This window comes from Buteo buteo, chromosome Z (assembly GCF_964188355.1).
Source record: "Buteo buteo chromosome Z, bButBut1.hap1.1, whole genome shotgun sequence".
NCBI lineage: Eukaryota > Metazoa > Chordata > Aves > Accipitriformes > Accipitridae > Buteo > Buteo buteo.
Window position 1 is genome coordinate 71099683 of NC_134204.1, and position 23137 is coordinate 71122819.

Here is a 23137-nt window from a genome sequence, read left to right on the forward strand (position 1 = left end):
TCATTAATTTGTCCTGATCTCTCCATTCTTCGCCTTGGTTCATGCTCTCTGGTGCTCACTCATAGACAGCAGCCGACACACTTTCTGGGTGCTGTCTCCTCTCTTCTGTAGCTCTTGGTATCTCTCCACGTTTGCACGCTGCGATCATGCTGCTGCCTTGCCACCCCCTGAATCATTCTTGTCTAAATTGACTTATATTTAGCACTGTTATTCTGTTCCCTGAATCCATCCTGTCAGCTGCGTGACAAATTGCTGTTCCCTGAATGCTGTCCAATTTGTAAATACAAATTACCATAACTTAGGGACTGTGGCAAACGTTTGTGTTTTGAAGCGCGCTCATTGAAATGCCCAATGGACTTTTCTGATGTGTACCTGCCCCACAGCCCTGTGGCAGGACGAATGAAAGGTGTGTGCTGGTGTTTTCTGATCTTTCTAGAACCATTTACAAATCATTTTATGGAATGATTTATGGACTGGCTGGCTGAAAACCAGTCCCAAGGGAGTGCTTCTGGTGGCTGGAAGTTCTGACCTCTGGTGAGGCTGCAGGTATCATTCCTGCGCAGTCTGTAGAGTATCCCAGGATATCTTTCTTCTGCTCGGGTAGTGGCTTCCTTTGGAGGGGTTTCTGGATGGGCTGTGCTTTGACAGCCCTTTGAGCAGCAGCTTGAGTAGAGGTGTGAGGATCATAAGACACTGGCACCAAATCCTCCTGATTAAAAATTTTAAATACATATTTTTTAAATAAGCTTTCAACCTCTTACTTCATGGGGAGGGGCATGCCAGTGTGTGCCCCGAACATTCTTATTTTGAAATGTTCTGTCCTTATAAATTAACATGTATTCTAAGATGACCACAAAACTTAAGACAAATGTTTCAGTTGGTTTTGGAAGAAGTTCTCTCTTCACAACAAATGTGTTTGAGTTGTACATGACTCTGGAAGGTACCTTATCCCTCACACTATTCTTTGGCATAGACTGTTTACTGAAAATGTTTAGGAAGGACTACTTACAGTGCCTTTGTTTTTAATGTTAGGCTCAACTGTGTAGCTGGGAGTGTGTTAAGGAAACTTCAGTTCCCAGAAAACCAAGATCAGCAGCTAACCAGTCCATTGTCTGGACATTGAATCTTTTTATTTATTGAATCTGGATTTTTTTTTAACTAAGCATCAAGGAAACATCAGGAAATACTTCTGAGACTCAGTAGTAATTTTGCTGCCTAGTCATGATTTTGGCTAATCCTTTTTCTTGTCATCTTTCAGGCTTCCAAGATACCACAAAACTGCTGCCCACTTCTTGTATTTGTGAATCCAAAAAGTGGTGGTCTAAAAGGTCGTGATCTGCTGTACAGTTTTAGAAAGCTGCTAAACCCACATCAGGTCTTTGAACTTACCAATGGTGGCCCACTGCCTGGGTAAGTCATCATATTTTTCATTTTTTTTAATTTATGTTGTTTTGGGTTTTTTTGAAAGGATGGATCAGATTCACTTGTTATGAAGATCTAAATTGCTTCTGTTCTGTGCCTGAAGACCAGAGCAGTGGATCACTTGTTCTGACTGGTTCTCACTGTGAAAACAGATTTAAACATTGAGGTTCCCTAAAGAAAAGAGAGTATAGTAGTTCCTGATGCATGATGCTTGTGTCAAGTCTAATAGGGTCCAGTCCTGGGAAAGTCATATGCACTTTACAACAACACAGATTTAATAATTATTAAAATAAAAATATTTTATAATTAAATGGGGATGGAAAGAGAAATGTCACATTGCCTGACAAGGGCTTGTTTTTGGCTTTATTTCCTCTGATGTTTCACAGGAACTAACAGGAAAGTATAATAAAATTTCCTATCTTGACTCCTGAAATTTAGCCACAATTGCAGAATTAACAGGGCCTGCCTGATCACAGCTGCAACATTTCTAAATGCAAGGAACAGAACATAATGTGCTTGTAGGGAGGCAGGAACCGATTACTTGATTTAATCAACACCACTTTGTCACCAGCTTCATAAAACTGAAAGTTATGGTTGTAGCCTACTCAGAGCAGCCTCATTCCTTCAGCACTTTTTTACAAGGAACTGTCATGACAAGCTCTTCAAAACAAAAGCTTTCATGGGAGAAATGCAGCTTATGCAGGAGGCAAGAAAAGCAAGCTGCACAAACTAAGGTTTTTGTCAGAACTGTATAATTCTGTTGTCTTTCTAATGTAGCTCAAGCTCCAACTTCAGTAATGCGTTCATTTTGTTTTGCCCATGGAATCCTTCTGTAGTTTTATGGCAAAATGCTTCCACTTGTTCCTTGCTTCTCGTGCAATGGGAAATAAAAATTCCTTTGCAGGGTATTTCAGTATGTAGGATGAAAAGCCACAAAAGGTAAGAGCAACAAGGAATATAGAAGAAAATGTGCTAGAAGTCCTATGACTAAGTAAAAAGAAAACCCCACCAGTAATCAATATCTCCACTAGGATTTAGAGGGTTATAAATGTTCACATTGAAATGATGAATAGTTACATCTCTGTGTCTTTGGTGCAAAAGGAAGTGATTAACAATTTAGCTGTGAAGAATCTTAGAATGAAGTGGTTTTCACTCTTTTTAAACAGCTTTATCTAGAAGTTCCTATTTTTCCATTTACTTTGTTGAAGTTGATCCTGAAACTGATTTGGGGCAGGGGGAGGGGTCTGGGTGCGGGCAGCAGAATCCAATAATAATGTGTTATCTTAAATAGTACATTAAGAGGCTTCGCTTTTCCTGTACTACATTGTAACAGTTCTTTTCCCCTTTGCTTTGTTTCTCAATGGAGGTTTCACACATTCTCTAAAATCCCCTCCTTCCGAGTGCTGGTGTGTGGAGGGGACGGCACCGTCGGCTGGGTTCTTGGTGCGCTGGAGGAGATCAGGCACAAGCTGGTGTGCTCAGAGCCCTCAGTTGCCATCTTACCTTTAGGAACAGGTGAGAATCATAGCAAGCGCCATTCTTCTTCTGAAGGCAGAAGTCCTCCAGAACGTTTATCTTTATTTATCCGCCTGACAAACAACTCAGTTCTGCAGTAGAGATGCCATGACTCAGTTCTGGCCAGTGTTGGATAGCAAATGCAACATCAGCTTTTCAAGGAAATGATGGTCATGCTTTCTGAAGGAAAAACAAGTGGCAGGGGTGTTGGTATGGGTGTGTCCAAGCGGGCAGGAGTTGGACAGGGCAAAATATTCTCCCCTTGACAACCACAGGTGCATCAGCCATTGCTGAAAACCAGTGAACTCAGCTGCTCCCTGACTTCTCACCTCCATAACAGGCTTTGCCATCACTTTTTGTGAAAACTTTTCAGATGAGACAGTGTACCTGTATGTGATACTAAGCACATGTGATGCTTAGATATTTTCTCTGCTTGTTAACTTTTCAGTCCAATCTCACTACTTTTGTGACTTGTTTGGAGTACCTTAATGCGATTTGATTTGTAAAACAGGGTTGATGCACTTTTTGATGCTTTTAGCTAGCTTACGAAATGCAGTTATTCTTCATTGTTGCCCAGGTAATGACTTAGGGAGGGTCTTGCGATGGGGAGCTGGCTACAGTGGGGAGGACCCCTACTCGATTTTGGTTTCTGTGGATGAGGCGGATGACGTTCTTATGGATCGCTGGACTATCCTTCTGGATGCAGAAGAGCCAGCTGAAGGTGCAGAGAATGGTATTGCAGAACCTGAGCCTCCAAAGGTGAGCTGAGGACCGTTTGGGTTTGATTCTTAGGAACTGTTGTTCTAGCCAAAATCACAAAGAAGATAGTTACTAACATAGTTTAATCTTTTATTGCTCACATATCTTTGAGCTTGGACCTTACTGTGCTATTCCTTAGGGAACCCAGCATATGCCTGAACCTAGTGCTTCAGTTTTGGTAGGACTGGTTGGCTGCAGAACACACTTCATAGCTGTTTGGCAAAAAGTATCTGGTAGACGATTAATGAAAAGATTCAAGTAACAGTGGCATACCTATTTGCTTCAGTTGGAAAGAAATTTATTTCTCAAATAAGAAGAGCTTTTTGAAGGAATGCCAAACACTTTCCAGAACACTAGTGAAACTGGAGTGTCAACCAAAACCAAACAACCCCATGCCCCCCAAAAGTACTCTTATCTTTCCCCTAACAGTTTAAAAAATGGCTGAGTTGCTAGCATATACAGGAATTAAATCCTTCTGTCATCTTACTGGCATTGCGTGTCTGTATTTGTGGCATCTGTTGTATTTTTTTGGAATGAAAGTCCCTGTCCTTTGGTTTGTATTACTTGTTTCTGTTTAGGAAAATAAAAATGTTGGTTGTAGATGGTGACTTCAGAGATTTGTGTGAATCCTGGTTCTGGTTATCTTCAGGCAAAACAAACAAATTGGACAATGGGGTGGCAAAAAGGAAGTAGGAAATTTTAATAATGGTAGCAATTGTCTAAGATGGTAGTCCAGTCACTGGAAAATGCTAGGCATTATGTGTCACTTGGAGGATTTAAGTTGCTCAGGTTCCAGGTATTTTTCACTTGGTGGAGACAGGTTAATCTACCCTGAGTGCCTAATCTCCTTTTTAAAGGTGAAGGGCAGGAGAGTCAAGGGCTAGGTTAGAAAAGTTATGGGATGAACTGGCATGCAAAGGAAAAATTAATTGCAGAACCAGAAATGGTTGAAATCTGTAGAAACTTGAGACTGGTGTATAGGGAGCTATTTAAAATGCAGCTGAGCGGGTGAAGTCAAGTTCTTCACTTATCTGGCATAACCTGGTCACCTTCCAAAGTAAGGAAGAACATCTTCCCAATGATGGGTAAATCCATGGCTGATGCCAAAAATAATAGTGGCATGAGTGTTCAGCAACTTGTGTAGTTATTGCATAAAATTGCTTTGAGAAGTTGGGTTGGTTTTATTTCTGCATTTGTTTTTATTTCTGCCTTATTATGCTTGTTACTTGCAATTAAGATTAAATTTTTAAGTTTCTGGTACTTCGGAAATAATGACTACACATGTCAACAATTGTCCGTACAGCTTTATTTTTAGTGCAGTGTTTCTGGAAAATGTTTTCCAGGATCTGTCAAGATCAAATGACTTGGATCATCTGCAAAGCTTGTTTTTGTTGAAAAACTTTGGAACCTCTTCATTTATAAACCTAAGGAGGAAATAATACTTTTTTTTTTTTTTGTCAGATTGTACAGATGAACAATTACTGTGGTCTTGGCATTGACGCAGAGTTGAGCTTGGACTTTCATCATGCTAGAGAAGAAGAACCAGGGAAATTTAATAGCAGGTAATCCTGGGGAAACCAAGGGTGAAGGGCAAACTCTGATATTACGTAACTTCCAATTTACACTATGGCTGATAATCTTGAAATGCTACAGGTATCCACAAACAGTATTGCTTGAGGCAGAGCTGGCACAGGGAGGCGTTAAGTTAGTCAGGAACTTGTAGACACGGAATTTGGTTTGGGGAGGGGCGGGGAGTGTTGTTTGGTTGGTTTGTTGTTTTGGGGTGGGGGGGGGGTTCTGCCTTTACCAAGAGAGAACACCAAAGCAGTTTTTGGAAGCCCTGTCGTTATTATTCAGTGTACTTTTTTGCCAATAACTGCAATTTTGAGGTAGTGGAAAAATCTCTTACTCAAAGCCTTTAGCAGGAGGGAGGGCAGTGCTGCTATGTGAGTAATAAACACACTGTTCAGAACTTCTTTGTACCTTTCCCAGCCTTGCTTAGTTCTGTGGTAGCACCTGCATGCTGGTAATGAGGATAAAAAAAGATCTCTGTATCTCAAGTGAGATTGAGTGATTAAAAAGGTATGGAGAGAGACCTTCCGCCTTTCTGGCACGCAGATCAATCAATAATAGTACTTTTTCTTCTTCCTGTTATCACTGATGAGAAAAAGAAACCACATTTGTGTAATTAATCAGTAATTCATTGTAGAAACTGGTTTTGTCTGCTTTCCCCTATGTTTGTGAGTAAATGTTCTCTAAATTGTCTCTTGGTTGCCAGAGACAGTTACAGCCAGTTACAACTATGCAGTATTCAAATCCTAACTATTAAAAATATTCTCTGATGGGTTATGAGTGTAATGATGTGCAATCCCACCTATCTTGCAGTGTTATATCTATCATTACAGGCATTGCTCATGTTTTTTCTTAAAAATGGAATAATACAGGATATTGTTTGTGGTACATAAATTACTATTAAGCATTGGTTTGCATTTTCAATCCACTGAAGTAAAAACATCATAGGTCATTAAATCAGGCAATAATTTTGCATATAGCAGTGCTTGTTCTAGTGTATAAAACTGTTCTAGATTTACTTGTGCAATTAATATAATGTAAGAGTTACATTCATTCTTCCTTTAAAATACACTACCCTGCCTTTGCAAAGCTGCAGCACTTTAAAAGATATGTCCTTTTCTTAATGCTACTGTATTTAAGGGTTGTACTTTGACTTTTATTGCCCTGTGTGCTTTTCATCCCTTGAATCTTTATCTCAGTCAGTTCATAGTGTGCAGCATGTGCAGTGCAGTGGGTGATGACTTGGTACCATTCTTGCAGACCTTTTACATGTGTATTCAGACACCATGCAAGCAGGGTGTCTTGGAGGGTGTGCAGGAAAGAGGTGATTTTTTTTTTTTTTTGAAATCTGAAGGGCTGTATATTTCTGTGATTCAAGATCTGAGAAAGAAACATGAAATAATGAGTTGATACCGAGCTACAGTTTTGCAGGAGAAAAACACCTTGTGCAGCTAACAGTGCTGACACATGATTGTTGCCTTTCGCTGCCTGTGATGATGATTGTTAAAATTGCTGGCTTTACTCTTTCCCAGGATGTGCAAACGCATGCTCTTGCCAGCAAGATTAGCATGTTTTTATTATTATTTTCAGTAAATTAACTGAGAAGGATGGCTACTTAATGCCAGATTCAACAGCTGCTGGCATGTGAATGGGCTGCTCCTGAGTGCAGAACAGGAAGTTTCAGGTTGTGACAACAGAAACTGCAGGTAGTCCTTGCGAGAAAAATGGGTTTGAGTGCTCTTCTGAATCAAGATCTTAAGCTGGTAAATGTCCTGAAAGCTGTGTGCTCTCTGGCCTCAAGCTGTAGAGTCTCTTTACACACTCAGGACTCCTTACCTTTGGCTTTTCCCCCTGGAGGGAATTCAGTGCTGAACTTCCATCGCAGGGCAGATAGAAATAGTGTATGTTCCTGCAGTGATGGTTTTTACGTTGTTGAGTGCCAAGCTATGAGAGGTTTTTTCACACTGTAAAACTTAAGGATCAGGGCATCTGCCTTCATTCCCCCATTCCCATGGGATCCTGGAGCCATCTTTAGGGTTGTCTGTTACGGAAGAGACCACATCTTGTTTGTGGCACCCAAAATTGGCAGGAGACTGCTGTGGCAGGCAGTCTCATGAAAGTAATGTTAGGCAGAGAGAATATTCTGCATGATTTAATGCAAGTTTAGAATTGTTTTACAAAGATACAGAACTGTTCTTTCTCTGGCTGGGCTGAGGGGAGGTTTGAAAGTACTGGTTGTTTGGGTTTTTGGTTGTGGGTTTTAAAATGCTACAATGGCTACTGTCTAACTCATTTTTTTCCATCTTGGGTCTTCTGTATGTGAACCTGGTAAAATTCTTTCCCAGTCAGTAAGATTACCCTAATAAAAGCACCCTAACAGATTCTAATTATTGGTCAGAGCTCTTCGCTTTTGCAGTGGTGGTTTCCCACCCAGTGGTGGGCTTGTTGAATTGCAGGACTAGATAAAAAGCGGTCATTTTGTTTTGCTTGATAGCTTTCTGTGCTGTGTCCTGCAGTTCTGAGAGGTTTGCTTCTGAGAGTTGTTACCTAGCAGTTTAGTAGTGCTCATGGGAAATTGCAGTTCATTTAAAAAGGCCTGGCACACAGATTTCTTATCCATCATCTTTAAAAAAGAGTTCCCCAAACCTACCCTTCTGGGTGTGCAGCAGTTGGCAAGAGATTTGAAAAGTCTGGCTTTCTGCATCAGCTCGCTTCATTTCTTCACGAGTCTTGAGGACTGGCTTCTTTATTTTCTTTTCATGAAAGCTTGGAAAGCAGTTGCTGATGGTCTTGCTTCCTCTGGCCACCAGAGGTGCTTGCTGCTTAAGCAACAACCACAGAGGTGATTTAAAGTAACAGTCTAAGGTGATGCTATGGTGTCTCCCTGAGTCTATGGAGACTTGTTCATGGGACTTTTTAAAAGTAAAGGGTATTTTTCAGTTTGCTCTATCAGGGATAAACACAGGATTGCAGTACTTTAAAAAGCAGTTGTTTACTTTCATAATCCATTAAAGTGGTCCCATATAGGATCACCTTTTAACTTTATCTATCCTGAGATACTCAATTAGCTAAACTGAAGAATCAGTCAAACCTTCTGAAAGTCCCTCTGGAAGGGTGTATGCAGCCTTATGGGTGTAGCCAGTGGGGCATCAGGTAGCATGTGAATGTTGGCTATACTTACAGTGCATCTTTTGTAGAAAAACGAACCAAAGGGTGATTCCTGAGCTGTGTAGGTCAAATTCCCAAACTCATTTGAGCAGTAGGATGTTACTTCCATATCTGTACTCTAGAGAGCCTTCCAAATAGTTCTGGGATGATATAATGATGCAAGTGTTGCAGCCGAGCTGATGCAAGGACTCACTGGCTCCATGGGGATGGATGAACTGCATGTAACGCCCTGCCCTCCTCTCTCATCCCCATCAGTGTCATTTACAGCAGTGACTGCAGTGTGTCCCACCTAATACAAAACTTGATTTCCTTCAGCACAAATAAGGTGTTGGAGACTGCTCCAAGGACAACATCCTCCTTCCTGCCGTGCTAATTAACTGTGGTGAAACTACTGTCTGCAAATCAAGGGTTTGCTTTAGGAGATGCTTATTCTTTCTACCCAAGTGGGCAAGCTAGTATGTTATTAGCTACTGCTAGCAGTAGGCTGACAACTTCCACTGGCACTTTCTCCCCGAATCATGTCCCACATGTAGTTGTGCAAAGAAGGGTGGTGATTCTCTCTAAGTGGTGGATGTGCAAAGATCACCCTTCTAAGCTTGGCTGGCCATTTTAATCATAAAGTCTTTCAGTCACCTTCAAAACCCTTGGATAGGAATTGGTGTGGTAACATTACATTCAGGCAACACTTTAAGAAGGGAAGATTTTTCTGTAACAAAATTTCACCAATCTCCACATGCCTCAACAGCACAAATCATCCCCTAAGTAAAAGGTATATAAAGTTCATTGCTTATGCTTTGTTTCTGCAATAAAGCTAGAAGAATTTGGAGAGGGGTTTAATTGAAAAACTCTTTTAAATATACCTGTTAGAGGACAATACTGATATACGTACAAGGAACAGTGCTATGCTGGGCCTTACATTTTAGTTATAGGATGCTTGTCTGCTTCTAGGTTTCACAACAAAGGAGTGTATGTGAAAGTTGGGCTGCAGAAGATAAGTCATACCAGAAATCTTCACAAAGACATAAAGCTTCAAGTGGACCAGCACGAGGTGGAATTACCAAGTATAGAAGGACTCATTTTTATTAATATACCCAGGTAAAAAGGAGAGGAAGGATCCTGTGTGTGTGTGGAAGTGCTGCTTGGTATTTAAGCATCAAATGTTTTTGATTATTGCCTGACTTGCTGGCTTGCCACTGTGCCTAAGGAACTAGCTCTTAATATCATTTTGACATCATTTTTCTGATCCTTTGAAACTCACAATCTCACTTCTCTTAAAGGTGGCACTATCTTGTTTTCACAGTGCAAACCCCTGTACATTTGCTATTTCTTCTGTGTCCTAACAGTAATTTGGTAAGATTTCCTCACCAAAGGTGTTCTGACTTCTTTTGGAGCAGTTTTCTAGTAAAACATGACTTTTTTAGTCATGGTTGTAGGCATGTGGCTCCTGTCCACTACTATTTTCCCCCTCCCCCAAACTGTTTGAACGGTTCACCAGATTTCACCATGACTTGTAGGAAGATCACAGATGATAGTCTTATACTCTCTGGCATGCTAGAGACCAGGTGCCTAAGCAGTTCCTGCAGTGAAGGCCAGCCAGGATTCAACTGTCAAACACTGTCCAGATCCCACAGCCAGCTGGTTGGTATATGTGGAGTTGATGATGCTACCTGGGTAGCTGTGGAAAACCCACAGTTCAGGTACCTTTCGCAGGGTTGTGGGGACTGCCCTGACACCTGCAGGAAGCTAGGGTTACTGCTGTGGAAGAAAGGAAGACAAATCTGCAGGAAATCTGGCTTCCTTAGATGTGCTGTTGGTAGAGGCAGGGTTTTTGTTTGCACAAAATCAGCAGGTAATTAGTACTGCCACACAATTTTTTTTTTTCAAGTACACTCTTATCTTAGGCTACCGGTATCTTTTTCCATTTTAGTCTGAAAATGTTTCAACTTTTTATTGAAATGTATATATTTACATGTACACATACATATGTGCACATGCACATACACTCAAGTATATGTTGCACATGAGAACTGTGGAGAAGAAGAGATTGTGATTAGTACTGAGCAGTCAATGCGCTAAAGTGAGTGATTTGAGGAAGGAGTGTCAATACTGCACAAAAAACAACACAGTGTTAAATTGTCAGAAGCATTTCAGAGGGTCAAAGTGCAGGAATACCTGCTTAACTACAAGTAAGTTTGGCCAGGTACAAGAATAAAAACTTGATATTTGTTTTAGCTTTAGTTTCTCTTCAGTAGCTTCCATGAATATTGTCAAGATCAGTAAGATCTATGTTAAGTTCTTAAGTCTTGGAAGTTAAGGGTTAATGTAGCTGTAAATTGCATTGCGCAGTGAACTAAAACTCTTTGGAGTTACTTTCTTCTTGCCTACTCTTTTCTTTCAAATGGAAGCTACTTACTTCACCCCTTCTTTCACTCCTGAAAGATCTTTTTAGAAGTCTGCCAAATTTTAGGAAAACACTTCCTGCTTTTGCAGTGCAGGAAGGCTGTTTGTCTCCTCCAGCTGCTGGGGAGAAGAGTGTCTAGCTTTTGAAGTCTGGTGAACCAGCCACCCCTAGCAGGGTGCTGGGCTGGGTGCTCTGTGGCAGACAGCAGGTCCACAGGTGGTCACTGTGGTGTGCTCTCTATGCAGCTGGGGGTCTGGAGCCGATCTCTGGGGGTCTGAGAGCGATAACCGCTTTGAGAAACCACGCATCGATGACGGCCTGCTGGAAGTTGTTGGTGTGACTGGCGTTGTTCACATGGTAAGTTGGCATCCTAGTAAGAACAGAGGAAACATATTTTCTCAGACTGCTTATTTTTGTAACAAACAGTGCTTTCCAAGTGCGTAGTCCTTAAAAAGTATGCATCTATGTTAAGATTATACCATCGTTTATTCAGGTGCTTGTTGCGTCATGCAGAAATGGTTATAGACCATAAACAGAATTCATGGGCAGTGTTGACTGTCTGTGAACAAAGCTTCCAGATGTCGGGAGTTCAGCTGTGGCTGGTATGCCTGTTCATGGACTGCAGTGCCCTCTCATTGTCTGCTTACTGGGCTGCCCTGAAGATCCATATTTAGGTGCCAGACTACTACAGATGGAATGGAAACTGAAGAAACCTGTGGTTGGATAAGAAGTAATAGGAGTGTGAAGAATTTGTTAAAATTGCATGGGGAAATACTTCATGACTTAAGTAGGCTTTGAACCAAGGCCCAAAACATACATGCATACATATATATGACATGAAAAAAAAAAAATATATATATACACACATGTATTGTGGAATTGTTAGGGAAAAAGTTGCTGCCCAGGCATTCACACATCAATCAAGGAGTCGCACACACACCAGCCTAGACTTTAACTGCTAGGACTGGAGTCCCTTCACAGCGGGCAACTCCAGTGAGCCAATGGGTGCCCCTTTTGACTCCTCACACGCACACTCTCACCCTCAGGCACTTCTTCTTCCCTTAGGCTCAACCCTAGGTTCCCCAAAGCAGAACCTCTAATCAAGGCCTTCAAAAGAAAAAGCGTAATTTGTTCTATCCATGGTGCACAAATTTAGACCACTCGAGCTGTGTGCCCCCAGAGTGAGACCCCAAACACTAAAATCTCTGGGTAGTTATACCCTTACAGTCAAAGTTTCTGCCTCTCTCACCATAGTCTGGTCCAAGAGTAATATTCAGGCCTGGGATCATCGTCTCTCTCATTGGGTCCTTCTCTTCTCCAGGCAGGTTCTTTCTCTTTCTGTTTTTTTAGGCTAGTTGTTACCATCTCTGCTTTTCCTGGCTCAAACTGATTCTGGGGCTTTGCAAATCTTATTTCTCCAGTCAGAGAATAAATAGGTCAACATTAAGCAAAAGCATTAAGAAAGCTATGAGTTCTGCTTTGTCATGAGCAAGTACTTTTAAGCAGCTAAACAAAGTTCTTAAAGCCCTCCAAAACATATTAACAGCCTTTGTAACTTATATACGTTCCTGTGCTATTATAGCCTCACAATCTTATCCCATTATTGCCACGTGCAGTTTATGTCTCTTTTGGATGTCTTCCACATGCTCAGCTTTGTCACCTTCCACAACAGAATGCACTAGCTTTCTCATAATAGGTATTTTAATATTACAAAAACACTCACTCTTCACTTGGTGTATTTGCAAAAAATCTTTTCATCCCTCATCACAATCAGGGCAGATATTTCTTTGAGACAGGTGGTTTTATAATTGTGTGCCATGGGCTTTCCAACACCCGTCTCTGAGAATCTGATGCTAGCTGCTCTTGATCTGAATGCTACATGAAGGAGACGGTATGCCAGTTCTGCAAAGAATATTTTGACTCAATTTGTGCAATTTTAGTTCTTCCATGTATTAACGTATTTTTACAATGGCCTGCCATTAGCAACACAGTCCTGTGGGATGGTGGGTTATTTTTGTCTTTTCTTCATATCTCTTTCACTGTCTTAAGAAATCTGCTGCTGAAAAAGTGTATGTGGTCAGGTAACTAGAGACAACTAATCCATACAACCATGGAAAGGTGGGTACTTAAAATTGTTTGTGAAGCTGGATCTTTGGTGTTGGCCAACTTCACCATTTTGCAATTTAGATCTTTTAAAGAAGACAAAACATTCCATTAGAAGAATTGGTTTGTTAGAGATCCTTCAAATTTTTGTGATGTTAGAAGCAACAACGAGTATACCCGTTGCTTTGGAATATAAATGTTAACAAACCTGTGCTCTGGTTTTGTGATCTTCTGTTAAGGTTTTTACCCCCATGTTTAGTGTTTGTACACATTCCCCAAGAGAATGTGTAGCAGCAAAGTTCACTTTGCTTCACTTTTTACAGTTAACACTCAGCCATTAGTTGTAGTTGAGTATATATATGTGTATATGGAGTTGAGTTTGGCAAAACTCTCTCTCCCTGTTTGATGAAGTGCTTTTAGACTCTTGAGTTTCGTGTGTGCCGAAGACTGTGTATATGGTCAGGTGTTTTGAAAATGTGTTTACAATGTTACGGAGCGGGGGGAGTAAAAGCAAACAAGACCTTTGTGAATGCATGCTTCTTGGCCAACCTGAGTGTACAAATGAGTTCACTGTATAAGTTACTTTGCCTCCAGCAGCCTGCAGGGATATCTGAGTTCTTCTTCATGCGCAAACTTAAATAATTAATGTTGCATCCATAAAGGCATCCTATGCAGATTTTGCCCAAGCAGTTCTTTTACTTGAAACTTAAAATGTCAGGTGAGAATAAAATTCTATCCACCCAGTTTAAGTGCAGCTAGTATTTGTATTTCTTGTTTATTGGGGTGATTGATATCCTGGCTTTTACTTCCTAACAGGGTCAAGTCCAAGGTGGTTTTCGATCAGGAATCCGCATAGCTCAAGGCTCATATTTTCGTGTAACACTCCTAAAGCCCATTCCAGTTCAAGTTGATGGAGAGCCCTGGATTCAGGCCCCTGGCCAGATTATTATTTCTGCTGCAGGACCAAAGGTACTGGCTGTAGGTTTGTCTTAGCAAGCTGACTTTGTTTCTGCAGTGGATATTACTGTATTATCTTACTTGTCTCTTGTGTTCTGATGGTTAATTTTAAAGGAGCTAGTCAGCACTCTGTGGTTACTGTTAGATAAATACATAGCAGTTTCTACAGAGGATGGTTTGAGGGGCCTCTCCACTGGCTCAAATGAGGCTTGTGTTTAAAAAACAGTCCCTGAGCTTCAGCCTAGTGACTTAATTTTTTTTCCCTGTATTGAGATCTCCAGGCAGTGTTGCATGCCCTGAAGCAGATCACAGTTATGTGGGCCATTGTAGTACTGCACTGTGCAAGGTAGGAAGCAGTCTGCTGGCAGTGCTATAGGAGGGAAGGTCTGTCTGAGAGCAGAAAAGGAGAAAACTGAATAATGGAGGAGGAGGGTCTGAGAAAAAGAGACTTTGGAGTAATCAGTGTCTGTTTTCCTTACTATCTCAATGTATGTGTAGAAGGAAAAGAGCATCGGCTACCTAAGAATTTAACTTCTCTATTGACATCAAATTTGTGAAATAAACATTCTGCAGCAGTTGACTCCAGTGCACACCAGTCTGCGCACTGTGGGCTACCTTAAGGATGCCTTTTTAACTCACAGAAATTTGTTGCTACAGGCAATCTTGGAAAATATATAGCCCCGCCGGGAGGGCTACCAGAACAATGGCCCTTGCAGAGGAAACATGGGTGAAAAAGAGGGTCATACCTCAGATGTTTTGGAATACGTTAAACTTTGTTCTTTTCCTGAGAGAAAGTGGGGGGAGAGAAGGAGAGAGAGAACAAACCTAACTTGTCCTTCCAGTGAGAAATATCTCTATCTTTCTATCGAGTTAGTGACTAATAGTGTTATCTGTATATATGTGTATGTATATGTGTGTACATAAATATATATGCACACATGTACATATCCTTATACATCTATATACATATACATACATGTGTATATATGTTTATGTAAAAAAAGCAGTTAAATCTATGGCTTTATAAGAACAAGTGCTTCAGATAGTTGTGTATTTAAATGTTTTTCTGTTGCAGTTCCAACATTTTACTTATTAGTTAGTTGCCTTAGATCTGCTTATAGGTGACTACAGATACTGTAATACTCACTCACTTTCTTTTAAAACTTTTCATTTTAGGTCCATATGTTGAAAAAATCCAAGCAGAAACAGAAAAAAACTGGAAGCCTGAGAGAGATGAGAGCAGATAGCATGTCAGTCTCTGAAGGAGGACGCTAAGTGGAGACCTGTGCTCAGAAGTGATGGAGCACACCTACTGTAAATACCAAGATAGTTCAGTAAAACCAGGTGCAGACAACTAGTGAAGAGGGTTGCTTATGAGCGTGCCTTTCATTACATTTTGCTAGTACTGGGTTCTACTTCATCTTTCAAGGATAGTGCCTCATTGCTACAAATAACTATTATGTACCACTTGTCTCATCTGAAATGTTTACCTTTGGTTGCTTTTTCGATAAGCCATTTCCCAGTTTTTCATGTATATAGAAACTGAGGCCAAACAAGAGATTCCAAGATGCTGAGATTTCTGCGTCTACCTTGACAAAGACTCTTCCCCTCCTCCCAGCTTTTTCTTAAACAAAATCATTCCATAGATAAATTTTGGTGCATTGTTTAATAAATGAAAGTGTGTTCCTTTAAGTTAATGCTCACCGTAGCCTCCTAATCAAAAAAAGGCAAAGATAGGAGCTGCTGTGAACTCCTTGGGTCAGTCCAAATAGCACAGCTGAAACGGTACTACTGTAAAGACAAAAATACAAAACACGGGAGCGATTATTTCTATAAAAGGAGCCCCTTGCACTGGGAAGAGAGAAAGTACTAGAACAGTTGAGTCAAAATATTTTAGAGGATTAACTTCAACAGTATTTGGACAATATGAATGAAGGGGAAACAGTTTGTAGAGCAAGTTTTCAACTGCAGCTTAGTTTCTCCTATATTATCCAGCCAAAGCCTGTTTTAAAAGGCATTTGAATTTCAGCAGCTACCACTCTAATGTAAAAAAGGAACAAGAATACCCAAGGCAGTATTACATTCTAATGATTTTTTTCTATCATTGAAACTATTATCTTTGGCAGCAGGCTTTTCATCTTGTCTTTACTTGTGCTGTTTCATTTTCATTAATTTGTCACAGTTGGACTGTTACTTAACAGCAAGCTCAAAGACTGAAAGAATCATCACTAATTAGCATAAAAGAAGTACCACTTAGTGTTCACTTAAGTAAATTAGCACAGTCATATGTTAGAGCTGAACTGAAGTACAACGTAGCTTTGCTGAGGAGCCTTAGGAGGTATTGAAGCCTGTAGTGTGCATGTAACATGCTGTAGGCTTCAGATAACTGGGAATGCGATAGCCATCATGAAAACTCTCCTACCTGGTCAGCCTTCTCAAGTCCTTGCTGGGTGTTGTTATCAGGTGTGGTCCAGGGACAGGTGACTTCAGTATAACTTTGAAATATACAAAAGCTGTTTTGTGTTGGAGCCAATTACAAGCTGAGGCAGTTCTTGCTGTGTCTCCTTGATCAGTCTGTACTCTAAGCACCATGCCAGCTTCAGCAACATCTGATCATTACCTGTGCTTTCTACTTTCCAGCCATGGTGCAGATGAGGGTGTGAATGTGGGTGCTGCAAGACAGTCATCTATAGCAACAGTGATACAGCTAAAGCTATAGACAGCCACAAAACAGCCATGCAAAAATGGCAGCTGCCTGCAGCCTCTCCTTCCTGTCCAGTGATTCATTCTGTTCTTAGTGTTCTGGTAGAGGTGCATTTGGAGGACTGACTCCTCTCTTCAGTGAAACCTGTTATTAATTAAGTTGTTAATTTAATTTTCAGGATGTTCTTCAGGTACCACGGTGTGGACTTCAACTTACCTTTTTATTCAAGATGCAAACTGGACTCATGCTATGAAGGAGATAGTGTGGATAGTACAGAGCTAAAATCCTTGTCTCCTATCATTACACACAGGGTTGTGTCTGCTTCAGAACCTGGGCATGAAGGATCAGCTGGAGCTCTTTTGGCATCCTGGTACCAGCATTACACATAGGAGGGGTAAAGTGGTGTGTTTCAGGGTATGCCCTGTCAGGACGAAGCTCACAAATTAGAGAGGAAATCTGAAATAGATTGCTGCTTATAATTGTCCAGAAAGTCAGATAAACTGTTTTCTATCCTCAGGGCAGCAGAAAGAATGCACAGTCTTCTTTCTGATTGCTGACTCAGTAACAGAGAGGAAAACTTGGCTTTTTGTTACAGAAAACATGCGTAAGTTTTAAGCTTGCTGGTACTGACCATCTTCTGCAGCCCAAGTAAATAAACCTGTCTTACTGTTTTTCCAGACATATGTAATCCTGCAGTGTGCAGCTGACAGTGTTTCATGTTCTTGGCTCGTGAAGGGCCTGTCTCTCCCTTTTGCTCAGTATCTGTTATCTGAAATAACATGAAACTCTCAGGGCACAGTATTTTAATTGGAGGGCCCCTTATTGTGGCATATCCTTCCATGGGGATTTTCCAGCCTGGGAACACGGTATGAGCCTGTCTCAGGGTAGCATTGTGGTAGCAAGGCAACACAGAAGTACGAATGTGTTCTAATCCCAACTGCCAGAGGGGATCCTGGTGGAGGACAGGAAGGCTTTGAGTTGGCATTTAAGGCCTCTGTGCATCGTAAAATGATGCTTAGTGTGTTTTGAAGACAAAACAGATTCCTGGGCAGTTGAGACAGCAAAGCTCCTGTAAATCTTAAAAGGAGAAACTCACTGTTTAATACCTCTGTTAAGATGTTGAAGTTTCAGGTACCGTAAAGGCCAGTATATCAAGAATATACGTATTCTTTTTTTTTTTTTTTAAACATATTTGTCAAACATAGTATCTGAGAAGGCCTAGTATTTTCTTCTTTAGTATGCAAGGCTTCCTTGAAGAGAGGAGAGAACTCTTCACAGTTAATACAAAACATTTTGACTTGGCTTTTAAGCTGAACAAAACAATGCAGTATAGTTTACATTATAGTGGGCAGACAAATGATTCTCGGCACTGAGTCTTCTGAGTAAGATTGTGTGAGAACCTCATAGTCACATGGCCAAGTGCTTTAAATAATGCAGTAACAAAAGTGTTGGGGAAGGGGCTTGGTTCTGTCAAGACAGGTGTTAATTAGCATCAGGAACACAGGATCAGGAACCATAATCTGTAGACAGAGAGGAGATGCAGGCTTATTGCTATGCTGAGCACACTCCTTCATTCTCTCTCCAATGTCCTGCCTTTTTACCTTGCCTATAAACCATGGCAGGCACAGGTAGCACAGCTAGCATCTCTTGTGCTGAGATAGGTGCTCCTGACCTTTTACTGGTGTCCTAATAGATTTTGCCAGCATGGGGGAGAGAAGGGTCCTGAAAATCATGGTGCATTTGAAATAACCCACTATTGGAGAGGAGAGAAGGTGGTCAATTGGTTAAAATCTGTTTTGACACGTAAACACGTTCTCTCTGTCTTGAATTAGGAAAACTGAAATTCAACAGCTCATCCCTGGGATACAGGTGCTACTTGAGAAAATTTGCTGCTTTTTGCCCATGGCTCTTATATTTGATTTGTATAGCTTAAATTGCTGATGTTTTCACTGCATTGATTTTTAAATGAAACAGTGTTACTTTGCCAAAAACTTTTTATTTATATATGTGTATATTTGTGTGTGTGTACATATATGTGTATACATACATATGCACACACCCTTTAAAAATAGGCCTTATTTTATTTCCTTCCACAGTGCCTACTTGTACAGCTTTTGCTGTGTTACAACATTCTGATAGCGCCCACTTCTGGATCTTTCTCTCACCAGTTTTGGACAGGAGGCAGAGCCTTCTTTCTTACTGGTCCCACGGAGGTTCCCAGCACATATTTCTAATGGACGTGTGCTTCCCAGCAAGACATGATGGCAATATAGTGAAAGCACAAGTCCATTTAGAGTACAGTCTCTGCATGTATACAGTTCAAGCTCCTTTGCTCCTTCTAGATTTTAATCAAATCTGTGTGTGTCTAAAATCAACAGCAATGGCAATTGTAGCATTTTAAAAACTGGAAGAAGCTGTAGCGTAGTCCACTGCAAGACTTAAATAAGGAACAAAACTAAATGAACTGTTATAGACAATTGTTTGTTAATCTTCACGGTTACCCTCTTACCAGTGTTATACAGATTGCATTTCTTTAAAGAGCAAATAATGTACTTGTTTTGAATATTAGCTCTTTGGAATCGCTGAGCACTTACTTGGTGCACATTACTCTGCAGCAGTCTGTTGGCATATAAATGTGACGTTATCAAATGAAGCCTCATTTTGTGAGCAGAGAAGGTAAGAGTAGCTGTCGTGACACTTAAAAAGGACTAGTGTTGAAGATGCAACAGATTCAGCTGCATAGGTATTTTATAATGCACTGACTGTGTGAGCCGGTGTGGCCTGTGTTGCATAGCCACCGGTCCATACTCCAGCACTGAAACAGGGGGTGCGTTGGAGTTGTGCGCTTGAGAGACCTGGCAGTAGATATTCCTTTGGTCTGCACCTCATACCTCTTCCTTACAACCTTCATAGTAACTGTGTGTTTTCCCCTTCTGCTAGGCTGCCTTCCTGCCCTTTGGGCCCAGCCTTTATACTGAAACTTGTAACAAAGGCATGAGTATGTGGTGGTGAATGTGTGTGGAGAGCGGGGCGATGGAGATCCTGCTCTAAAACACAGCTCTGGCTGTTGGACTTAGACCATTCGTTAATTTCTACTTCAGCTTCTATTTCAGCCACTTAACAGCTGTGCAGCGAAGACTCAGCAACTACTGAACTACCTTGGATTCATGGTGACAGCATTGCCTCATTTTCAGGCTTTGATCTTACATGCACCAGTGTATGTATCACTTCAAATACTTTTTGCACTTAACAGAAAATGCAGGTTAGAGAGGCTTAAGGTGTGGCAAAATTGCAATGTTTGTACTTTTTTGTAACTATGGGGATGATTCTACAGATACAAAGATGCACTTTCAGGTAACTATGAAAACAAGTTTGTAGAATGCAACTGTTGAGGAGTTTCTCTGACTGCAGCATTCCTTGATCCCCATCCATCTCTAATACTGTGTTCTCCTTGAAAGCGTGCTTGGGAATGAGAGATGGTGTCTTCCTCCCATCATAGTGTGTATTTATAGATGACTGACTGAAAGTTCATATATATTTTTAAACAACTACAAATTGGCTGCTATTTTAAGATTTAGGTTTATTAGACTGATTTTATAATGCATAAAAGTAATATTAAAGTTTTAATTATAATGTCAACATTTACTGATTTGACACTTGGCTTGTAGGAGAGATCCATCTCAAAGCCTTCATTCCTTTTGCTGTTTAATATATACTTTTTTTTTTTAACAGTGTAGCCATTGTATGTGTGGAATGCAGTGAAATGAATGCAAATTACTAATCTTAACCTGCAGTTAGACCAGCAGGTTCAATGTTTACAGGACAGTGACTATTGATTGTAAACCCATACATGGCGGTTGAAACAGTGCACTCCTTCCATGTTTTAGAAGCATTGTTTCTGCTTCCCATGACAATTAAGGAAATAGTTGCCCTCTGATTTAGATTCCTAGTTACATCCCTTTGGAGAGATTCAAATGCAGATTATGACTTTTCTGCCGTGAACTCATAAGACAGAATTTCTACTGATACAAGTCTTGTATTGAACATGTTTTCTGAAAGATTGACTTTATTTTTTGTGAAGATAATTTATGAGAATGTTTTATAAGCAGATCAGTGTTGTCGAAAAAGTTGGTCTGAAGTCTTGAAATAAATGTGTGTATATATTAAAGGTGTGTCCCAAAGCAAAGTATTTTTGAACAGGGCACTGTTACTAGTGTAGTTATCCCTCTGAGCTCTCCTAGCAACACACCCATTTCACATGTCACTGTGCACAGCTCAAGTGTGTTATTTAGGAGACAACTTGATGAAGATGTGGCTAGCTTTATGTTGTGCATACCCCGTATTACACCTCTGGCAGTGAGTCCTAATATAAAAATCAGCTGCAGAAGGCAGAACTTTTCCCCTATACAAATCACTGCAGGTTAAAGAGCAGAGAGCCCGCCCTTGTGCTTGACTGCAGGAATGTTAAGGGTCTGGTGACTGTTTGGCACTTAGAGTCCTCTCTCACTGTTCACAGGGTGTGCCACACATTAGTCCTTTTGCTTTCTGAAGGAAGGCAGGCAAAAATTGACATCTGCCTGTGTCAAACAGTTAACAGCTTGCCTTGCCATGGCATCCCTTTTTTTGTGCTGCTGATCTTGCCAAATTGGGTAGCAAGAGGTGCTTGAAGAATTACTGAGTATTTATTGTGTAATTTTAGGTGCTTATAAAGCCTTCACTGCTATTTAAAAGCAAAATTCTGGGGATCTGTAGCATAGCAATAGCTGTATAATTCCAGCTTTCCAACCATGCCAAAAGCAAGTTACCCTTGGGATAGTTTAATTAGCAATGGTGTAGATAGTAGCAATCAATAACCTTGAAGCCACAAGTTCTGACTATTGGAAGGGAGCATTTCTGCTTTGAATGCTGTAGATTCCAGTGTCCTTCCTACTTATGAACCACCCATGACGTCTTAACTCTTCTCAAACTATGGCTTAACTATTGCTTAAATAACTGTGTTTTTCACCTCTGGTTATTTAAGTCATCCAACTTTAAGCAGTTTTACAAATGCTATTTTAATTTTAAGATACTCTAAGATGTCTTATAGCATTTCTTGTGAATGTTCTAATGCATTGGTAATAAATCGTCTTGGCCCAACAAGCTAAGATAAGCTGACCATTGAACAGTTTAGTTATTGTCTAGTGCTTATTCTTTGTGCATCTGCCTAATAATTCTCAGAAAAAAAAAAAGCCTAATTATAAGCATTGAAGTGGTTGAAAACTGTTTCCACATTGTGTGCCTCAAACCAGTAATGCATTATCACATGTTTACTTGTGGTTTGGTCTCAGAAACAGGCTTTTAATGATGTAACTTGTTTCTCAGTGTCGGCCTAGCAAATCACTATGCTGTGGTAACTTGTCTACAAATAACATACCTAGTGTACTAATTGGTTTAAAAAATAGTAATTTATAAAAGATGGACTTTTCTCTTATATTTAAACATCTGTTTGTCCTTGGGTTATGTTCTTAGAACAATTCTGTATATATTTTGCAATATGGGGTTTGTGTTTAATTTGATTGTACATTTTGCACTGATTTGAAATTCTGTATTCTAAGTATTATTTACAAGTTCCAGAGATCTGTAACTAGAATTTGTCTGTGAAAAATACAACATTTCTCCTACCCTGGATGTTTGTGGAGTAGTCATGCTTTAAAAATAGTGAAATACACTTCTGCAGAGAGAAATGTACTTTGTTTCAGCTGGGCACTACTTCTGTAGGTATTCTGTAGCCTTGCTGTTTGAGATCGGGTCATGCTCTGTGAGAGGGTGGCTGCGTGGTAGCAGTGTTACTTCATAGGTTTTGGTTTCTAAGATGACACCTACACACTAAGTTTGACCCCCGCAACATTCAAGCTCTTCTAGAACCCTTATTTCTGTGGGTAGCACTTACTGTAACTGGTAAAGCCTTTCTGTGACAGCACCATAGTGTGTTTTTGTTTTGTGAGCTACTTCAGTGACGATCCAGATTTTCCAAGGTAGTTTTGTACAATGCCTTGCTCTATTTGCACTCCTCTAGAAACACATGACCTGGTGTTTTCAGGCTGCGAGGAACAGGCCCATGAGTTAGCCCCATTGTGCTTGTCTTGGGTGAGCAGTGGTGGACCTGGCCTGCACAACCCAAGGGGCAGAGCCCATGGACCTTGGCTTGGAGGGGGTCAGCTGGGGCAAGAGGAAGGGCTGTCCAGGGAGCAGAGCCCAGATGGAAACTCTGTCCTGCTGTGGGTGGACAGCCCACCCCTCCCTGGAGGTCAAGACCCATCAGCTCCTGGCCTGCCTCTCATGGCTGATGGGGTTCCTCAGCTTGAAACCTCCGCTTAGGATGTCCCTGCTGCAGTAACCCTTCCTCTGGGATGGAGCAGTTGTTTCTCCCCGCTCTGTTCAACAATTGATTGCAGAACAGGGAAGGGCTTGGTTTTGCCCTAGCTTCTCAGGGTAAACCTCATTGTTCCTTGTTGGGCTGCAAATCAACAAGCTCCAAAGCAGCTACAGCCACATTT

At 40.8% G+C, this 23137-nt stretch overlaps 1 protein-coding gene across 3 annotated transcripts in view; it reads left to right on the forward strand.

The window, feature by feature from the left end:
- The window catches only part of DGKQ (diacylglycerol kinase theta), a 101701-nt gene extending 79435 nt beyond the window's left edge, over positions 1–22266 (forward strand). Inside the window, exons 16-24 of one of the 3 annotated variants that reach the window (XR_012648844.1) lie at positions 1259–1410; positions 2789–2937; positions 3515–3696; positions 5158–5258; positions 9385–9531; positions 11083–11194; positions 13757–13909; positions 15074–15241; positions 16780–22266. Coding sequence is in view for 2 of the 3 variants with exons in the window: in XM_075019622.1 (XP_074875723.1) it covers positions 1259–1410; positions 2789–2937; positions 3515–3696; positions 5158–5258; positions 9385–9531; positions 11083–11194; positions 13757–13909; positions 15074–15172 (1095 nt within the window). In the remaining variant the exon portion in view is untranslated. Of the gene's footprint in view, positions 1–1258; positions 1411–2788; positions 2938–3514; positions 3697–5157; positions 5259–9384; positions 9532–11082; positions 11195–13756; positions 13910–15073 lie in introns of all 3 variants that reach the window. The other 2 variants (XM_075019622.1, XM_075019621.1) reach the window with 2 other exon arrangements.
- Positions 22267–23137: the final 871 nt, after the last annotated feature.